At 40.1% G+C, this 22608-nt stretch overlaps 3 protein-coding genes across 3 annotated transcripts; all 3 read left to right on the top strand.

Annotated features, from left to right (window-relative positions):
* Window positions 1–3559: 3559 nt before the first annotated feature.
* On the top strand, window positions 3560–4498 carry LOC108438438 (olfactory receptor 6N2-like). Its single transcript, XM_017716228.1, has one exon. It carries the CDS (start codon window positions 3560–3562, stop codon window positions 4496–4498), a length of 939 nt encoding a protein of 312 aa, XP_017571717.1.
* A 4845-nt stretch (window positions 4499–9343) lies between these two features.
* On the top strand, window positions 9344–10282 carry LOC108438436 (olfactory receptor 6N2-like). Its single transcript, XM_017716227.1, has one exon. It carries the CDS (start codon window positions 9344–9346, stop codon window positions 10280–10282), a length of 939 nt encoding a protein of 312 aa, XP_017571716.1.
* An 11163-nt stretch (window positions 10283–21445) lies between these two features.
* LOC108438435 (olfactory receptor 6N2-like) lies at window positions 21446–22405 on the top strand. The gene has a single exon (XM_017716226.2). It carries the CDS (start codon window positions 21446–21448, stop codon window positions 22403–22405), a length of 960 nt encoding a protein of 319 aa, XP_017571715.2.
* Window positions 22406–22608: the final 203 nt, after the last annotated feature.

Genomic DNA, 22608 nt, shown 5'->3' with positions numbered 1-22608 from the left:
ACATATGAGCCTTTGTAGCAGCCTATTAAGTGTGTTCTCAAAACAAGGAGCCTGGAACCCCAACAGCAGCTTTGCTGCAGCGCATGTCCGTGCCATCTCATCCATTGTCAATCTCTGTAACATGTCAGACAGATTCAGACACTCGCAGATGTAAAAGACAAAGGAGTCTTTACTGATAGAATCACAGTCCAGTGTCATTGTCACAAAACAGGCAGGGTTCAGTTCAAGAAGGTAGAAGAAATACAATATCACATTCTTACCACCAGGCAAACAGTCCAAAAAGGGAAAGGCAAAAACAGTCAAAATACAGGCAGAAGTCAAAAGTCCAAAAACAGCAACCAGGCAAACAATCTGAAGGGCAGGGCAAAAAGGGCAAAGTCGAAGAACAAAGGCAAAGGTCATACATAGGAAACATAAGTCAGAATAAACACTTAATAGATCACAGAATGGATACAATTCCTTGCACTTTCCTAATCTAAAGTCCAGGCTAATATACTAAGCTGTGTTAGTCATATGATCTACAACACAAGCATCAAACATTAGGATTCAGGAGAACGAGAGCTTTGATAGGTGTGCACAGTCATGTGAGGAGTCAGATGACCTCCTGGAGAGTTCTGGGAGGTTGAGTCCAGGTGATTATCATTGTTAGTTGACTGTGTGGAAGTCATGTGATCTCTCAGAGGGTTCTGGGAGACAGAGTACGAATCCAATGAGGCACTCAAGAGGATGCAATGACTTTATCACTGGGTTGCCTGTGTCTTAAGGTAACATGGTGATTATGGTCATGGTAACCCAATTCTCCATGGCCTGCAAATTCATTGCATTGCCAAAACTCTCACTTGCTAAAGAAAGCAACATGTTGCTCTTTATTTTCCTTAGGACATGGTCTCTGACCTAAGACCTCAGTTTGCTAATCTTTTTTGGAAAGTGTTTTGTCAATCACTAGTTGCTTCGAGAGTTGGGTTGGGTTCAGGCTTTTATCCTCAGTCCAGCTGGCAGACTGAGAGTAAATCATGACACTCAGATGCTTGGTATCTTCAGATTTTGCACCTGGTCTGAGCACCTGCTCTGGGCATGTTATAACCATAACTTCTTATGGCATTCCTCTCTGGGCATGTTCCTGTTTGAGTGACAATTTGGGCACTCTCTGCTCATGTTCCCAGAGCAGGAGTCCAAAGTAGAAGAAGGGCTGCCTTGCACTGTAAAAGGTCACAGTCATGCAATAGAGGGTAGACAACAGTCAGCATTGCCTTCATTCTTTTAGGTTGTATGCGGTATAGCATGTTGGTTTTGCAACATGGTTGTCAAAGATTCGATCCTCCCCCACAACTTGTAATGTACTTTATCTGTTTCAGCCATTTGTGGTTTCTAGATTCTTGCATTCTTCCCAAGTATATTTCTCCTTATTTTTTGTATTGTGAATTCCCCTTTAGATCTCTATTGCTCTGCACTTGAGGCGACCCTCCAGTATCCTGACCTTTTCCTGCCAAATTTCTAACAACTTGGTCCTACATTGTCTCTGTATCTATACATAGACTCATGTATTTGTTAAATCTATTTTTTAATTATTTTATTTGTATGTGTTTTTTTTATTTTTTCAATGGTAAAGTTCATAGATATAACTATATGTTACTGAGACTAAGGTCCAATCCTGTTTCACCCTATGCCCCTACCACTTGGCCCTTAGCCCTGTGTTTTGTGCATTCATGTCTAGGGTTAGGGTGTCCCAATTTTTGTCACAGTGGGGGGTGGGGGGAGGGGAGCGTATTAGCGTATAGGGCAAAGTATTAGGGCTACATGACCCTCCAAATGGAGGTTTAACAGAGACTCACTCCAACCTGCTGTGCGAGTGACCAAAGAAACCTACAAATCTATTTTATTTATTAAAAATTTTGATAATCGTTTAGTAGTTTAATGTCATTTCAATATATTATGTTATCATTTTTTTTGCAACAAGAATAAAAAGGGGGAACAGGAAAATGTAAACAAGAAGCTGGTGAACAGCTGAATTTAGTTTCACATCACCAAAGAATTGGCAGTGGGCGGTAATAAATTATTGTCTTATACCTCCTATTTGAAAGCATACGATGCCCTAAATGTAACTAACTCTAAATGAACAGAAATTTGAAGGGGTTTCTGAGAGGGCATGGAGGGTAATCAAAGTCAGTGTAAAATCCAGAAGATGAAAAAAAGATTTGTTTTTATAAGTTGTGATAATGTCAGGTTACCCCAATGAGACCCCAATGAGGTGTTATACAGCAAATAGATGAGCTGAGTGTGATTCCATGTATGCATGAATATCAGCTTAAAGTTACAGAAGTAGTAAAGGTGTGATATGTACTTTTTGAGTGAGTACCCAGAATACATTAAACGGAAACAGAGTAGAAAAAGTTTTAACTTAATGGCATCATACAGGTAGACTAGCTCCTTGATGGACTACTACAGGCAGATTTGCTGCTCGATGGACTCTTCCACTTTGATTCCCTCCTTGAAAGACTCCCTCGTTGATAGAATCCTGCAGGAAGAATCCCTCATCGATTAACTCCTGCCACTAGTTCATGGTAGAATAAGTTAAACTGACAGTGTATGAAAAGTTTGATGAACAAGATGGACTCTCACAGGTAGAGTCCTTCCTTGATGGATTCTGGCAGGTAGACTCTTATCAATGGAGTCCTGTAGAAAATGAAACTACATGTATTAGACTTGCTTCAAAACCAGAACAATATAGTACCACATGTAATATTTACCACAAGAGGAAGTCAATAAGTAGGTTGAATGTGATATTTTGACACCTACCCACTGGTAAAAATGATGTAATAAGGTAGGAATTGGGTAAAGATACATACCAGACCAAGACTACAGGTTGCTAACTAACCTTCACGACAATTAAAAGAGTGTCAGATGGAAAAACAAAAACAGCAGTAAAACACATTGTGGTTCAGTAAACATCCAAAAGTAGTCTCGGCTCCAAATGAATTTATTGAACTCCGTATTTAACTAACTGGGTAACCTAACCACTGGTAAGACCAGTACATGCTGAAAGCACTTGGATAACTTTCATTGTTTAACATTCTCTTACTCTGTTACCACACAGTTATGGCAAAAATATAATTATTTAATTGTTACTTTTTATTTGATTTAAGTATATTTATTTAAACACATGTGCTCTCTCTCTCTCTCTCTCTCTCTCTCTCATCATATACTGTTAAAGTAAAAATCCCAAAATGTATTTATTTAATTTTAGGAAAAACTGTAATTCACACAAAAGCTACATGAGTAAGGGAGGCAGACTACACTTACCAATCAGTGACTTAGTGAACCACTAAGGAATATGTATCTGTCCAGTAGAGAATATATAAATATATAAATATAGACACATAAAGCTTTTGGGCTCATCACAGCCTGCACAGATACAGGACCTTCACTGTGCTCAGTATCTTCCCTCTAATGCATGGAGTTTATGATGCCTAACTGATTACAGAAAAACACTGGTGTGAGCACAACCAGATTACACTGACTGGCCTGTTTTAGACATTTTTAGGCTATTTCATGTAAATTCATGGATTATTTTACTAATATTACATATTTATCTTTGGAAGGTCATGTGGAGCTGGAGAAATATAGATATGTTTACTTTGTAATTTGTCTTGTAGTTCTTATACTGATAATTTGCTGTAATTCTCTTGTCATTTCTGTCATTTACACATGGAAATGTCTCCATGAGCCGATGTACATTTTTATTGCTGCTTTACTTTGCAATAATCTCTTTGGAGCAGCTGCCTTTTACCCTAAAGTACTGAGTGATTTTTTGTCTGAAAAACAAATTATTTCTCATGGAGCCTGCCTGTTTCAGGCCTTTTGCATATACACATATGCTGCAGCAGAGTTCACACTGTTATCAGCTATGGCCTATGACAGATATGTGTCAATATGTAAACCATTACAATATGCAACTCTTGTAAAAATGTCCACTGTGAAAAAGCTCATATTTTTCTGTTGGTTTGTGCCTTCTTGTGAAATTGGCATATCAATAATACTAACATACCAACAGCTGTGTAAATTTAAATTAAACAGAATATACTGTAGTAATTACTCAGTTGCTAAGCTAAGTTGTGGAGACATAACTACTATGAGTACATATGGCCTGATTGCTTTATCCTTTGTTGTCTGTCTACCAGTGTTATTTGTAATCTACTCATATGTTAGAATACTTGATGTTTGTTTAAAGAATTCAAAAGATTTCAGGAGAAAAGCTCTGCAGACCTGCTTACCACACCTCATTATTTTCACTAGTTTTTCTGTTACTTCATCTTTTGAAGTGATTAACAGCAGATTGGAAGGAAACATGCCTCATATATTTGCTATGATAATGTCATCTGAAAATTTAGTTGTTTCTCCTTTACTCAATCCAGTTATATATGGACTGAAACTGCAGGAGATTTGGAATAGGATTAAGAGACTGATTTGGAAGAGAAAAACACATGTTTTTGCAGATTAAATATCTTTTTTGTTTCTGTGTATGAAAAAAATCAGGATGATCATTGTATATGGACTGAAACTTGGGGAGACTTTGAATAGGACCAAGAAAATCATTTGGAAAGAGAAGATTCACTATTCAGATTGAAATTTAAAACTTTTTCAAACAGAAAAGAATCTTATTTCTTACTAGTTATATTTCTGTGCCAAACAGTGAACACATGTAATAGTAGATTTATCTTAGCTTGTAATATTTTTAAAAATGCAATATTAGATGGAATATGCTGTGCTGAATATGTAATCACAAACCAATTTTTTACACTCCAGAAAGACAGTCATGATGCCAGCATATACAGACAGCAGAGCTTTTTGAGCAAAAAGGCCTAGAAGCATCAGAACAAGTTTAGACTATTAACACTTAACAGATTCCTCATCATGAGTAAAATCTACACTGTGATTACTTATATAGTGCGAATCTGTCGATTACAGAATTCTTTTTCGTTATTCAGGTGAAATTATAATCAGATTCTGATATTAACACAATTCTTTATGTGAAATTGAAGGTGTATTTGCACTTTGAACATTATGGCTTTCATACTAATCCTGTAGAATTATATAAAATAAAAAATGTAAATACCACATTTTCCTCATCATTTATCCCATAGGTTTGATCCTTGGAACTAGGTTCAGAGCAGAGGCTTTAAACCATAACAAAAACACTGAATACCAATGAATATCAATGTATTTAATGATTTAAGAATGAACAAAGTATATTTTTTGCTTTTAAATAAATTACAAAAATTTATATCTACAGAGCTCTTGTCTGTGGTCAAAAATGCCCCCTGGGTATTCTTTAATCTTTTTTTGTTCATGTGAACATATTAAGTTCAGTCTAGTTCAGTGTGATTTCACTGGAATGTGTATTTGTCCATCAGAAAAAAGTGAATTTATGAGCAAAAACATAATGCAGCACTTACCAAAGGCTTAAGTCCAAAAGCATACATACAAATTGCTACTGCTAAGCCTGTGGCTTCACGTTTTGGCATAAGGTTGTAACACAGAACTAGCTAAAAGATACATTAATTTTCTTTTTTGGTCTATAGAAATGCATAAATGACCAGTGGACCCAACCCATGCCAAGAGAACATTTCCCAAACTGATATGGAAGAACCACCAGCCTGCACAATGCTTTGTTGATAACAAAAAGCAGACTGCAGATTTCTTTGAGTGGCCTAAGCAAACCTTCCTTTGTGAATCTGTTATTGCCAAATAAAAGAGCCAAAACATTGACCCTACAACTGATAGTCCTCATTGTAGGCAATTGATTGAGTCAATACAATCAGATGTTAGGCAAGCTCTAGTGATTGCTGTTTCGAACTGGCGTAAAACAAGAGGAAAACCATATAGATGACCTTGATTGCCTAGACTGCAATTTAGAGTACTGCAATGTTCCTGCACGTATACATATACATATAGACTTCAACTTACATATTGATAATCCATCAGACAATGTTTTAGGATTCATTAGACTTTAAGAGACATTTGATTTGAAGCTGCACATGGGCAGGTATACCCACATGCTAGGTCACATCCTTGACCTGGAGATCACTAAAGGTTTAAACACAAACATGAGCCATATGTCTGATGGTTTCATATCAGATCATTTATGTGTATTCTTTCATTCTGCAGGTCATATGGTAGAGTGCATGTATCTTCTACTTGAAAGGAACTGCACAAATTTTACCAACAGTTCAAATCAAATGAAGCTGTTTGTATTTTTTGGGAGTCCAGTTAGGAGACCTATACAGTGATCAATCTTGCTAGAAATAAAAGGCATGTATGAGTTTGTCCAGGTCTGCTTTAGTCAGAAAATCTCTAAACTTTTTCATAAATCAGCTTTAAAGCTGATTTAATAACGTTAGTACACCAAGGTTACATGCTATTTCTTTAGATTTTAGATCTCTTGAATGAAGATAGGCAGCTACTCTGCACCTCTCATTGCTATTCCCCCATAAAATAATCTGTTTTATCTGTAATCAACTGCAAAAATTTTAGTCCAGTTAGTGATGTGCTAAAGGCACTTACAAAATGAATCAAAGGGACCAGAGTTTTTGAGATTAGGGACAGATAGATCTGAATGACATCTGCTACGCTATGGTAAGATATTCCACAGGATTTGACAATGAGGAAACAATGATAAATAAGAGTGGCCCAAGAATTAAACTTTGGGGGACACCACAGGTCGAAGGCATAGTCCCAGAAATATTGTCTTCTATTTTGACAGAGTGGGAAAGGGACTTCTTTGGAGGTATCAAATGAACCATTATTCCAAGAGTTACAGGGAGTCTAATCTAGTTCTCAAGTCTGTCTAAAAGAATACATATAGAGATTTGTCTAGACAGTGATTTTAAGGACAGAAAGCTAAGAAGTTGTTTAAACATAATTTTTTTCAATGTAATCATTTAATACATGTTCGTCTCCCAAAGGTATTCCATTGGGTTGAGATCATGTCTTTATGGATATATACTTTCATGCATGAATTACACATTGATAAATACAATAGCAATAACAATGACTCTACAACTGACAGTCCTCATTTTGGACAACTGGTTGAATCACTATGATCAGACCTTAGTCATTACTGGGGTTCAAACTGGGGTAAAACTTACTCAGAGAAGCTTAAACATGAGCTTGATTGCCTAAACTGCAATTTAGAGTCCTGCCTTGTCTCTGTATCTATACATAGACTCATGTATTAGTTAAATCTATTTTTTAATTATTTTATTTGTATGTGTTTTTGTATTTTTTCAATGGTAAAGTTCATAGATATAACTATATGTTACTGAGGCTAAGGTCCAATCCTGTTTCACCCTATGCCCCTACCACTTGGCCCTTAGCCCTGTGTTTTGAGCATTCATGTCTAGGGTTAGGGTGTCCCAATTTTTGTCACAGTGGGGGGAGGGGGGGAGGGGAGCGGGTAGGGCAAAGTATTAGGGCTACATGACCCTCCAAATGGAGGTTTCTCAGAGACTCACTCCAAACTGCTGTGCGAGTGACCAAAGAAACCTACAAATCTATTTTCTTTATTAAAAATTTTGATAACCATTTAGTAGTTTAATGTCATTTCAATATATTATGTTATCATTTTTTTGCAACAAGCATAAAAAGGGCTTACAGGAAAATTTAAACAAGAAGCTGGTGAACAGCTGAATTTAGTTTCACATCACCAAAGAATTGGCAGTGGGCGGTAATAAATTATTGTCTTATACCTCCTATTTGAAAGCATACGATGCCCTAAATGTAACTAACTCTAAATGAACAGAAATTTGAAGGGGTTTCTGAGAGGGCATGGAGGGTAATCAAAGTCAGTGTAAAATCCAGAAGATGAAAAAAAGATTTGTTTTTATAAGTTGTGTTAATGTCAGGTTACCCCAATGAGACCCCAATGAGGTGTTATACAGCAAATAGATGAGCTGAGTGTGATTCCATGTATGCATGAAGATCAGCTTAAAGTTACAGAAGTAGTAAAGGTGTGATATGTACTTTTTGAGTGAGTACCCAGAATACATTAAACGGAAACAGAGTAGAAAAAGTTTTAACTTAATGGCATCATACAGGTAGACTAGCTCCTTGATGGACTACTACAGGCAGATTTCCTGCTCGATGGACTCTTCCACTTTGATTCCCTCATTGAAAGACTCCCTCGTTGATAGAATCCTGCAGGAAGAATCCCTCATCGATTAACTCCTGCCACTAGTTCATGGTAGAATAAGTTAAACTGACAGTGTATGAAAAGTTTGATGAACAAGATGGACTCTCACAGGTAGAGTCCTTCCTTGATGGATTCTGGCAGGTAGACTCTTATCAATGGAGTCCTGTAGAAAATGAAACTACATGTATTAGACTTGCTTCAAAACCAGAACAATATAGTACCACATGTAATATTTACCACAAGAGGAAGTCAATAAGTAGGTTGAATGTAATATTTTGACACCTACCCACTGGTAACAATCATCTAACAAGGTAGGAATTGGGTAAAGATACATACCAGACCAAGACTACAGGTTGCTAACTAACCTTCACGACAATTAAAAGAGTGTCATATGGAAAAACAAAAACAGCAGTAATCACATTGTGGTTCAGTAAACATCCAAAAGTAGTCTCGGCTCCAAATGAATTTATTGAACTCCGTATTTAACTAACTGGGTAACCTAACCACTGGTAAGACCAGTACATGCTGAAAGCACTTGGATAACTTTTATTGTATAACATTCTTTTACTCTGTTACCACACAGTTAGGGGAAAAATATATTTATTATTTAATTGTTACTTTTTATTTGATTTAAGTATATTTACTTAAACACATGTGCTCTCTCTCTCTCTCATCATATACTGTTAAAGTAAAAATCCATCCATCCATCCATCCATCCATCCATCCATTATCTAAGCCGCTTCTCCATCAGGGTCGAGGGGGGATGCTGGAGCCTATCCCAGCAATCATCGGGCGGAAGGCAAGATACACCCTGGACAGGTCGCCAGTCAAGTAAAAATCCCAAAATGTATTTAATTTTAGGAAAAACTGTAATTCACACAAAAGCTACATGAGTAAGGGAGACAGACTACACAATCAGTGAACCACTAAGGAATATGTATCTGTCCAGTAGAGAATATATAAATATAGACACATAAAGCTTTTGAGCTCATCACAGCCTGCACAGATACAGGACCTTCACTGTGCTCAGTATCTTCCCTCTAATGCATGGAGTTTATGATGCCTAACTGATTACAGAAAAACACTGGTGTGAGCACAACCAGATTACACTGACTGGCCTGTTTTAGACATTTTTAGGCTATTTCATGTAAATTCATGGATTATTTTACTAATATTACATATTTATCTTTGGAAGGTCATGTGGAGCTGGAGAAATATAGATATGTTTACTTTGTAATTTGTCTTGTAGTTCTTATACTGATAATTTGCTGTAATTCTCTTGTCATTTCTGTCATTTACACATGGAAATGTCTCCATGAGCCGATGTACATTTTTATTGCTGCTTTACTTTGCAATAATCTCTTTGGAGCAGCTGCATTTTACCCTAAAGTACTGAGTGATTTTTTGTCTGAAAAACAAATTATTTCTCATGGAGCCTGTCTGTTTCAGGCCTTTTGCATATACACATATGCTACATCAGAGTTCACACTGTTATCAGCTATGGCCTATGACAGATATGTGTCAATATGTAAACCATTACAATATGCAACCCTTGTAAAAATGTCCACTGTGAAAAAGCTCATATTTTTCTGTTGGTTTGTGCCTTCTTGTGAAATTGGCATATCAATAATACTAACATACCAACAGCTGTGTAAATTTAAATTAAACAGAATATACTGTAGTAATTACTCAGTTGCTAAGCTAAGTTGTGGAGACATAACTACTGTGAGTACATATGGCCTGATTGCTTTATCCTTTGTTGTCTGTCTATCAGTGTTATTTGTAATCTACTCATATGTTAGAATACTAAATGTTTGTTTAAGGAATTCAAAAGATTTCAGGAGAAAAGCTCTGCAGACCTGCTTACCACACCTCATTATTTTCACTAGTTTTTCTGTTACTTCATCTTTTGAAGTGATTAACAGCAGATTAGAAGGAAACATGCCTCATATATTTGCTATGATAATGTCAGCTGAAAATTTAGTTGTTTCTCCTTTACTCAATCCAGTTATATATGGACTGAAACTGCAGGAGATTTGGAATAGGATTAAGAGACTGATTTGGAAGAGAAAAACACATGTTTTTGCAGATTAAATATCTTTTTTGTTTCTGTGTATGAAAAAAATCAGGATGATCATTGTATATGGACTGAAACTTGGGGAGACTTTGAATAGGAACAAGAAAATCATTTGGAAAGAGAAGATTCACTATTCAGATTGAAATGGAAAACTTTTTCAAACAGACAAGAATCTTATTTCTTACTAGTTATATTTCTGTGCCAAACAGTGAACATATGTAATAGTAGCTTTATCTTAGCTTGTAATATTTTTAAAAATGCAATATTAGATGGAATATGCTGTGCTGAATATGTAATCACAAACCAATTTTTTACACTCCAGAAAGACAGGCATGATGCCAGTATATACACACAGCAGAGCTTTTTGAGCAAAAAGGCCTAGAAGCATCAGAACAAGTTTAGACTATCAACACTTAACAGATTCCTCATCATGAGTAAAATCTACACTTTGATTACTTATATAGTGCGAATCTGTCGATTACAGAATTCTTTTTCGTTATTCAGGTGAAATTATATTCAGATTCTGATATTAACACAATTCTTTATGTGAAATTGAAGGTGTATTTGCACTTTGAACATTATGGCTTTCATACTAATCCTGTAGAATTATATAAAATAAAAAATGTAAATACCACATTTTCCTCATCATTTATCCCATAGGTTTGATCCTTGGAACTAGGTTCAGAGCAGAGGCTTTAAACCATTTAAACCATAACAAAAACACTGAATACCAATGAATATCAATGTATTTAATGATTTAAGAATGAACAGAGTATATTTTTTGCTTTTAAATAAATGACAAAAATTTATATCTACAGAGCTCTTGTCTGTGGTCAAAAATGCCCCCTGGGTATTTTTTAATCTTTTTTTGTTCATATGAACATATTAAGTTCAGTCTAGTTCAGTGTGATTTCACTGGAATGTGTATTTGTCCATCAGAAAAAAGTGAATTTATGAGCAAAAACATAATGCAGCACTTACCAAAGGCTTAAGTCCAAAAGCATACATACAAATTGCTACTGCTAAGCCTGTGGCTTCACGTTTTGGCATAAGGTTGTAACACAGAACTAGCTAAAAGATACATTAATTTTCTTTTTTGGTCTATAGAAATGCATAAATGACCAGTGGACCCAACCCATGCCAAGAGAACATTTCCCAAACTGATATGGAAGAACCACCAGCCTGCACAATGCTTTGTTGATAACAAAAAGCAGACTGCAGATTTCTTTGAGTGGCCTAAGCAAACCTTCCTTTGTGAATCTGTTATTGCCAAATAAAAGAGCCAAAACATTGACCCTACAACTGATAGTCCTCATTGTGGGCAATTGATTGAGTCAATACAATCAGATGTTAGGCAAGCTCTAGTGATTGCTGTTTCGAACTGGCGTAAAACAAGAGGACAACCATATAGATGACCTTGATTGCCTAGACTGCAATTTAGAGTACTGCAATGTTCCTGCACGTATACATATACATATAGACTTCAACTTACATATTGATAATCCATCAGACAATGTTTTAGGATTCATTAGACTTTAAGAGACATTTGATTTGAAGCTGCACATGAGCCATATGTCTGATGGTTTCATATCATTTATGTGTATTCTTTCATTCTGCAGGTCATATGGTAGAGTGCATGTATCTTCTACTTGAAAGGAACTGCACAAATTTTACCAACAGTTCAAATCAAATGAAGCTGTTTGTATTTTTGGGAGTCCAGTTAGGAGATCTATACAGTGATCAATCTTGCTAGAAATAAAAGGCATGGATGAGTTTCTCCAGGTCTGCTTTAGTCAGAAAATCTCTAAACTTTTTCATAAATCAGCTTTAAAGCTGATTTAATAACATTAGTACACCAAGGTTACATGCTAGTTCTTTAGATTTTAGATCTCTTGAATGAAGATAGGCAGCTACTCTGCACCTCTCATTGCTATTCCTCCATAAAATAATCTGTTTTATCTGTAATCAACTGCAAAAATTTTAGTCCAGTTAGTGATGTGCTAAAGGCACTTACAAAATGAATCAAAGGGACCAGAGTTTTTGAGATTAGGGACAGATAGATCTCAGTGACATCTGCTAAGCTATGGTAAGATATTCCACAGGATTTGACAATGAGGAAACAATGATAAATAAGAGTGACCCAAGAATTAAACTTTGGGGGACACCACAGGTCGAAGGCATAGTCCCAGAAATATTGTCGTCTATTTTGACAAAGTGGGAAAGGGACTTCTTTGGAGGTATCAAATGAACCATTATTCCAAGAGTTACAGGGAGTCTAATCTAGTTCTCAAGTCCGTCTAAAAGAATACATATAGAGATTTGTCTAGACAGTGATTTTAAGGACAGAAAGCTAAGAATTTGTTTAAACATAATTTTTTTCAATGTAATCATTTAATACATGTCCGTCTCCCAAAGGTATTCCATTGGGTTGAGATCATGTCTTTATGGACCTTGCTTTATGCACTGGTGTGCAGTCATGGTGGAACAGGAAGGGGCCATCACCAAACTGTTCCCACAAAGTTGGGTGCATGAAATTGTTCAAAATCTCTTGGTGCTGAAGCATTAAGAGTTCCTTTCACTGGAACTAAGGGGCAAAGCCCAACTCCTGAAAAACAACCCCACACCATAATCCCCCTCCACCAAACTTTACACTCGGCACAATGCAGTCAGACAAGTACCGTTGTCCTGACAACCGCCAAACCCAGGCTCGTCCATCAGATTACCAGACAGAGAAGTGTGATTAGAGCAGTAGAGACATGTTCTCTGGAGTGACTGGAGAGTCCAGTGGTGGTGCTTTACACCACTGCATTCCATGCTTTGCATTGCGTTTGGTGATGTAAGACTTGGATGCAGCTGCTCGGCCATGGAAACCCATTCCATGAAGCTCTCTATGCTGTTCTTGAGCAGATCTGAAGGCCACATGAAGTTTGGAGGTCTGTAGTGATTGACTTTGTAGTGACCTCAGGATCCAGTGACCCCACTCTCTCATTCTCTCATTTACAGTTACTGTCATTCCCAATCGCTTCCACTTTGTTATAATCCCACTAACAGCTGATTGTGGAATACTTAGTAGTGAGAATTTCACGACTGGACTTGTTGCACAGGTGGTGTCCCATCACGGTACCACGCTGGAATTCACTGAGCTCCTGAGAGCGACCCATTCTTTCACTAATGTTTGTAGAAGCAGGCTGCAGGCCTAGGGGCTTGGTTTTATGCACCTGTGGCCATGAAAGTGATTGGAAAACCTGAATTCAAGGACTTGGATGGGTGAGCGAATACTTTTTGAAATATAGTGTATGTTAAAATGTCCAGAAATAATAAATGATCAAAATCAGTGTACAATAAAGGATAGCATATGTGTGAAATCATCAATAAATCTAGCATAGTACCTCAGAGGCCTGTAGACAATTACTTGTAAAATTTTTGGTGCCCCTTTCAGAACTGCACATAGATAGTGAAAGTCTGTGAAGTCACCAAATGATAACTGCTTGAATTTTAAAAAAAATCAGATTGAGGAGTTATATCTCCCTGTTTTTTGCCATCACATTACATATTTATAAAATTAAAGTTTGGTGGAGCTGACTCAATCAATATGGCTTCAGCACTATGTTCATTTAACCATATTTCTGTTAAAAGCAAAAACTTAAGCCCATGAGCTGTAATGCCATCAATGACTAAAAGACAAAAAAAGACTTGTTTGTGAGAGATCCAATATTTAGAAGCTGACTACAGATTGCTTTTCTTAATATTAGATCTTTTACTGCTAAATATTAGATGAATACTAAAATTATATTATATATTAGAGAATATAATAGGGAGGCGTCCAGGAGGCATCCTAACCAGAAGTCCGAACCACCTCAGTTGGCTCAGTATCCCTGACCCAGAGAGGGCTCTCCGCCCTTTTCCGCCTGAGAACCATGGTCTCGGATTTAGAGGTACTGATTCTCATCCTGGCCACTTCACACTCGGCTGCAAACCAATCCAGCGAAAGCTGAAGTTCGCGGCCTGAAGTCTCCAATAGGACCACATAATCTGCAAACAGCAGCGATGTGACCCTGAGGTCACCAAACCGGACACCCTCCATCCCCTGACTGCGCCTAGAAATTCTATCCATCTATCCAGCTTTGGTTGTACAGGGACTGAATGGCTCGTAGCAAAGAGCCATGTACCCCGTACTCCCGAAGCACTTCCCACAGAATACCGCAGGGAACACAGTCGAATGCCTTCTCCAGATCCACAAAGCACATGTGGACTGGTTGGGCAAACTCCCATGAACCCTCCAGAATCCTGGAGAGGGTGAAGAGTTGGTCCAGTGTTCCACGACCAGGGCGGAACCCGCACTGCTCCTCCTGGATCTGAGGTTTGACTATAAGCTGGACTCTCTTTTCCAGTACCCCTGCATAGACCTTACCAGGGAGGCTGAAGAGTGTGATTCCCCTGTAGTTGGAACACCCCCTTCGGTCCCCTTTTTTAAAAAGAGGCACCACCACCCCAGTCTGCCAATCCAGTGGCACCGCCCCCCGATGTCCACGCAATGTTGAAAAGACGTGTCAGCCAAGACAGCCCCACAACTTCCAGAGCCTTGAGGAACTCAGTGCAGATCTCATCCACCCCTGGAGCCTTGCCACCAAAGAGCTTCTTAACTACCTTAGCGACTTCGGCCTCAGTAATGGACAAGCCTATTCCCATGTGCCCAGACTCTGCCTCCACACTGGAGAATGTGTCGGTGGGATTGAGAAGGTCCTCAAAGTATTCCTTTCACCGCCCAATGACATCTTCAGTCGAAGTCAGCAGCACATCATCTCCACTATATACAGTGCTAGTGGCACACTGCTTTCCCCTTCTGAGTCGCCTGACGGTTTGCCAGAATCTTTTCGGAGCCGACTTGGTCACTTTCCAAGGCCTGACCAAACTCCTCCCACACACGAGTTTTTGCCTTGGCGATGACTGAAGCCGCAGATCGCTTGGCCTGTCGATACCTGCCAGCTGCCTCTGGTGTCCCACAGGCCGACCATGCCTGGTAGGACTCCTTCTTCAGATGACGGCATCTCTCACCTGCCGTGTCCACCTCCGGGTTCAAGGATTACCGCCCCGACAGGCACCAACTACCTTACGGCCACAGCTACAGTCAGCCGCTTCAACAATGGAGGAGCGGAACATGGCCCATTCTGAGTCAAAGTCCCCCACCTCCCCCGATATCTGGTCAAAGTTCTGACGGAGGTGTGAGTTGAAGATCAATCTGACAGGTTCTTCTGCTAGACGTTCCCAGCAAACCCTCACTATACGTTTGGGCTTGCCTGGTCTGTCCGGCATCTTCCCCCACCACCTGATCCAACTCACCACCAGATGGTGATCAGTTGACAGCTCAGCTCCTCTCTTTACCCGAGTGTCCAAAACACATGGCCGCAAGTCCGATTACATGACTACAAAGTCAATCGTTGAACTGCGGCCTAGGGTGTCCTGGTGCCATGTGCACTTATGGACATCCTTGTGTTCAAACATGGTGTTCGTGATGGACAAACTGTGGTTTGCGCAGAAGTCCAAAAACTGAACACCACTCGGGTTCAGATCAGAGAGGCCATTCCTCCCAATCACACCCCTCCAGGTCTCACTGTCATTGCCCACGTGAGCGTTGAAGTCCCCCAGTAGGACAATAGAGTCTCCATGAGGAGCATTTTCAAGCACCCTTCCCAAGGACTCTAAGAAGGCTGGGTACTCTGAACTGCTGTTCGGTGCATAAGCACAGACAACAGTCAGGACCCGTTCCCCAACCCGAAGGCGTAGGGAAGCTACCCTCTCGTCCACCGGAGAAAACCCCAACATACAGGCACCGAGTCGAGGGGCTATGAGAAAGCCCACACCTGCCCGCCGCCTCTCACCATGGGCAACTCCAGAAAAGAATAAAGTCCAGCCTCTTTCAAGGGGATTGGACCCAGAGCCCAAGCTGTGTGTTGAGGTGAGTCTGACTATATCTAGCCAGTATCTCTTAACATCGCGCACCAACTCAGGCTCCTTCCCCACCAGTGAGGTAACGTTCCAAGTTCCAAAAGCCAGTTTCAGCAACCGAGGATCAGAACGCCAAGGCCCACGCATTCGAACACTGCCCGATCCACAAAGCACAGAACCCCTACTACTGCCCCTCCCATTGGTGGTGGGTCATGTAACTCCTTCGGGCTGGGCCCGGCCGGGCACAATGTGTAAATGCCTGGCCACCAGACGCTCACAGTCGAGCCCCTCCCCCAGGTCTGGCTCCAGGGTGGGGCCCTGGTAACCCTGTTCCGGGCAGGCTACACAAGTCCTGTTATCGTCTTTTCATAGGGGTTATTATGGATCACACTTTGTCTGACCTGTCACCTAGGACCAGTTTGCCATGGGAGACCCTACCAGGAGCTTTTGCTCCAGACAACATAGCTCCTAGGATCATTCAAGCACGCAAATCCCTCCACCAGGATAAGGTGGTGATCCATGGAGAGGAGAAAGAAAGATTGCGTCTTTCTTTAAGATGCTACAGGTGTTGGGGGAGCTCCATTCAATAGTTTGTCAGTTTGGCTGAGCTTCAACTAACACCTTTATTGACGAGTGTAGTGGATAGGAAGGGGGTGGTTGGGCAGTAGATAAGGGTGTAGCAGAAATGTGGCAAATTTTTTGCTGTACATGCAGGCTGGCAGACAGGAAAAGCAAAAGCCTTGTCCCTGGACAATGAACTGAAGTACACAAGCAAGTCTGCCTCTAAATGGCTCATAAGAAACAGAATTAAGGTTCTGGAGTGGCCAAATTAAAGTTTTGACTGGAATCCCATTTAGATGCTGCAATAATCTATAAGAGTGACCACATCTCTCTGCTGATGAAGCCCACATACTGGCCAGTGCTAAAACGGGTTAAAGAGACAGTGAGAGCAGTGCATGTGTGGCCTGACAGAGCGGAGTCAGTCTTACCGGACTGCTTTCAGTGTACTGACTGGGACATGTTCAAAACTGCAGCAACCACAGAGTCTCTGGTTGATGTAAACGAATATACAAAATCTGTCACTTGATTCCTCAAGAAGTGTGTAGATGACGTGACTCAAATTAGACACATCCACACAGTTTCAAAACACAAACATGGATGAACAGTGAAGTCAGCTGAAAGAGCATGATGCAGCCTTTAAATCTGGCAACAGCAAGGAGCTCAAAGCTACCAGACACATCCTAAAGGCTGGCATCAGGACTGCAAAGCACAAGTACAGCACACAAATTGCAGCCCACTTCAACACTAACTCGGCCCCCCGACAGATGTGGCAAGGGATTCAAACAATTGCGGACCACAAGAACAATGTCAGCATTCCATTAACCACAGCTGAACTGTGAACTAAATTCAGCTGAACTGAATAACTTTTATGCACGCGTTGAGACCACTGCTCAGTATCAACGTGCTTCCTTCTCCTCAGAGGAGCCCATACCTGCCCCACACACACACTGACTACTGAAGAGGTGAGGAGAGCACTGACATGGGTCTCTACTCGGAAAGCAACAGGCCCTGATGGCATTCCAGGGCGGGTCCTGAAAATGTGTGCCAATCAGCTGGTTGCCACCTTCACAGACATTTTCAACATCTCCCTGGCATAGTCTGTTGTTCCCACCTGTTTCAAAGGCACAACCATCATCCCCATCCCAAAGAAAACCACCATCTCACGTATGAATGACTACCTCCCCCTTGCTCTCACACCCATAGTCATGAAGTGCTTCAAGAGACTGATCCTCATTCACATAAAGAGGAGTCTTCCCAGTACCCTGGACTCTCACCAGTTTGTCTACTGGGCAAACAGATCTACTGAGGATGCAGTCTCTCTTGCCAAGCACACTGCACTTAACCACCTGGGAGGAACAAACACCTATGTTAGAATGCTGTTCATCAACTTCAGCTCTGCCTTTAACTCCCTCATCCCCTCCAGACTTGTCTCCAAGCTCAACACACTTGGAATAGGTCACACCCTGTGCAGCTGGATTATGGACTTCCTCACCTGCAGACCCCAGTGTGTTAGGATAGGTGAACACACCTCCTTCTCCCTCACACTCAGCACAGGATGTTTTCTTTCTCTCCCTCTGACACACAGGTTTCAAGTCACATCTCGGCATGCCTGTCTGACATCTCTACATGTATGGCAGCCCACCACCTGAAGCTCAATCCCAGCAAGACTGAGCTGATATTCATCCCTGCGACTACAGGTCCTCATCATGATCTTGCCATCTCATTCTGTAGAGGCAAGAAGTCTTGGTGTGACCCTGGATGGCCAGTTATCATTCTCGACTCACGTCGCGAACCTCACTCGGTCATGCAGGTATCTCCTGTACAACATCTGGAGGATCTGACCCTTCCTCACCCGAGAGGCCACCCAGGTGCTAGTGCAGTCTCTTGTCATCTCAAGGCTTGACTACTGCAACTCACTCTTGGCTGGTCTTCCCATGCAGACCATCAAGCCTCTGCAACTCATCCAGAATGCGGAAGCACGACTCGTCTTCAATCTGCCCAAGTTCAGCCACGTCACCCGACTGCTGCGCTCCCTTCACTGGCTTCCTGTAGCTGCGCGCATCAGATTTAAAACCCTAATGCTTGCCTACAAAGCCAAAAATGGACCAGCCCCTACCTACTTGATGGCAATGGTGAAATCTCCAACTGTTCCACGAGCCCTTCGAGCTTCGAGTACAGCTTGGCTTGACCCGCCATCCTTCAAGGTGCACGGAAGACAAGCGTCGAGAATGTTCTCTGTACTGGCACCCAGGTGGTGGAATGAACTCCCACTGGCTGTCCGAACAGCAGAGTCTCTTGCTGTCTTCAAGCACAGACTGAAGACTATCTCTTTACACAGCACTTAAATGAGCACTGAATTATAAGCTGCACTTATATTGTAGTTTATTGTATTGTATCTTATTGTTATTGTATTGCATTGAATGGCACAGAGTTCTTCGTTCAACTCTGTTTCTTTTTCTCTTGGTGTCTGCAGTGACATATTTGTTTCTACCAGTATCTGAGCCCAGGACTGTCTTTTTCTCTAAGCTATTGGTAACTAGCAAAGATACTTTCTCTAGATTGACAAAGCACTTCTTGTAAGTCGCTCTGGAAAAGAGCATCTGTTAAATAATGTAAATGTAAATGTCCACAAGGCTGTGTTCTCTCACCTATGCTCTACACACTGTACACCTATGACTGCACTCCAAAACACAGCTCCAACACTTTCATTAAATTTACGGATGACCACAATCGTAGGCAATATCACCAACAATGATGAAGGACCATACAGAAAGGAAGACAAGCTCCTCACAGAGTGGTGTGCAGCTAACAACCTCTCCCTCAACGTCAGCAAAACCAAAGAACTGATTGTTAATTTCAGGAGGGGAAGTAGAGAGAATGCACCACTGAGCATCGAGGGGGTGATGGTGGGAAGGGTGAACAGCTTCAAGTTTCTTGGTGTCTACGTATCCGAGGATCTCACCTGGTCACTCAACACATCCCATGTCATCAGGAAAAGCCAACAACACCTTCACTTCCTCAGAAGGTTAAAAAAGTCAACATGCCACAACAGCTCATCTGCAACTTCTACAGAGCCACAGTGGAGGGCATCTTGACCAGCTGCATCACCATCTAGTATGGCAGCACCACTGCTGCTGAACGCAAGGCCCTGCAAAGGATGGTCAAAACTGCTCAACACATCACCGCAGCTATCCTTTCACCCATAGAGAACATACATGACAAGCAATGTGAGCGGAAGGCCATCAACATATCCTCAGACCCCACACATCCCAGCCACCCCTTGTTCCAACCCCTGCCATCCGAAAAGAGATACCGGAACATCCGAGCCAGAACCACAAGGCTCAAAAACAGTTTCTATCCCCAAGCTGTAAAAATGGTCACACCGGCATCATCAACCTGAGCTTAACAACAACACAGCCTGACCACCCAGCACGCTACACACTGAGCTCCACTAGCTCAAGAACTGTATACATATATATATGTGTGTGTGTGTGTATATATATATATATATATATATATACACACACACTGTAACTGTTTAAGATGTTGCATGAACATTATGCTGCTGCTCTCTACCTGCACTTTATATACAGATCACCGTTTACATCTTTTTGCACCACTTATACTTCTGCATTTACTGTACTGTACTGCAATTCACCATGCACATATGTTCGATACTTGTACTTACCGACTTTGCACATTTTGTCTCATCTTTTACTGTCTTTGCACTGTTTGCTATTTATCTCTTATTACTGCACTAGAAAAGTAGCCCAATGGTGTTATGTTATAGTGTACTACCGTGTATTGTATAATGACAATAAAATTGAATTGAATTGAATAATGCTCAAAAACCCTCCAATGTAACCTAATAAAAAAAAATCTGCAAAGAAGAGTGTGCTGGAATTTACAAAAGACATGTCACAAGTTATCACAATCATTTGATTGAAGTTGTTACTGCTGAGGGTAGCACAACCAGTAGTTATGTTCAGTGGGTAATTACTTTTTCACAGGGGTGAAATAGGTTTTGAATAAATCTTTATCTTCAATAAATGCAATAATCAAATTGGATGAGCAATAATTTCTCATAGTAATATACCTGACCAAGACGATAACTACTGACTGACTAACAGATTTACCTGTGAAATGTTAAAACCAAATCACAGACACTCGAGCTATAAATGAATCTTGATCTGAAGGGAAAGAAATTCACTTCAACAAATCTGCATACTTTGATGATGCTGATCAGCAGATTGCTGTAAACGTATCGCTGTAAACGTATCACTGCATACCATTCTCTGAACCTGCTTTCACAAATGTAGTGGAATATACTGACATTTTATTTAACAATATACTTGGAAATCTTCAAAATGAATACATTTAACTCTGTGGAGGCCTGCAGTTTACACACATAATAAAACAGTAAGAGGCAGGCTTACCAACCAGTAAATTAGTCAGTGAACCACTAAGGAATTTGTATCTGTCCAGTAGAGAACATATAAATACACACAAAGCTGGTGTCCTCACCACAGCCTGTACAGCTACAGGACCTTCACTGTACTTAGTATCTTCACTCTTATCCATGGCGTTTATGATGCCTGACTGAATACAGTAAAACACTGGTGTGAGCACAACCAGATTACACTGACCTGTTTGAGACATTTCTGGACTATTTCATGGAAATATATGGATTATTCATGGATTATTCTACTAATATTACTTATTTATTTTTGGAAGGGCATGTGGAGTTGGAGAAATATAGATACTTCTACTTTGTAATTACTTTCACAGTTTACACACTGATACTTTGCTGTAATGCTGTTGTCATTTCTGTCATTTACACAAACAAACCTCTCCATGAGCCGATGTACATATTCATTGCTGCTTTACTTTGCAATTCTCTCTTTGGAACAGCTGCCTTTTATCCAAAAGTACTGAGTGATTTTTTGTCTGAAAAACAAATTATCTCTCATGGAGCCTGTCTGTTTCAGGCCTTTTGTCTTTATACATATGCTGCAGCAGAGTTTGCACTGTTATCAGCTATGGCCTATGACAGATATGTGTCCATATGTAAACCATTACAATATGCAACTCTTGTGAAAATGTCCACTGTTAAAAAGATCTTATTTTTCTGTTGGTTTGTGCCTTCCTGTGAAATTGGCATATCAATAATATTAACATACCGACAGCTGTGTAAATTTAAATTAAACAGAGTATACTGCAGTAATTACACAATTGCTAAATTAAGTTGTGGAGACACAACAGTTATGAATACATATGGATTGTTTGCTTTAGCCATTGCTGTTGTTCCACCTATGACTTTCATATTCTACTCATATGTGAGAATAATTTATGTCTGTTTAAAAAATTCAAAAGATTTCAGGAGAAAAGCTCTGCAGACCTGCTTCCCACATCTTTGCATTTTAACTACTTTCTCTTGTACTGCATGTTTTGAAGTGATTAACAGCAGGTTTGAAGGAAATGTACCTCATATATTTGCTATGATAATGTCAGTTGAAAATATGGTCATCTCTCCCCTACTCAATCCTATTGTATATGGACTAAAACTGCAGGAGATATCAAAGAGGATTAAGAGACTGATTTGGAAGAGAAAGATGCACATCTTTGCAGATTGAAATCCTTTTTTTCTGTGGATAAAAAAAACATGATTAATATACACTGCAGGACATTTTGACTAGGTTCAAGAAAATCTAGATTTAGATTGAAATTGTAAAATCTGTGCATGTCATGAGAGCTTTCCTGTTTTTTGTCTGTGCCAAACAGTGAAAACATTTGATTGTAGCCTGCATGTTAGCTTGTATTACTTTTTACATTGTAT

Source organism: Pygocentrus nattereri, chromosome 27 (genome assembly GCF_015220715.1).
Source record: "Pygocentrus nattereri isolate fPygNat1 chromosome 27, fPygNat1.pri, whole genome shotgun sequence".
In the NCBI taxonomy this organism is placed as follows: domain Eukaryota; kingdom Metazoa; phylum Chordata; class Actinopteri; order Characiformes; family Serrasalmidae; genus Pygocentrus; species Pygocentrus nattereri.
The sequence above is the reverse complement of the archived record's forward strand: the minus strand, read 5'-3'. Positions and strand labels throughout refer to the sequence as shown.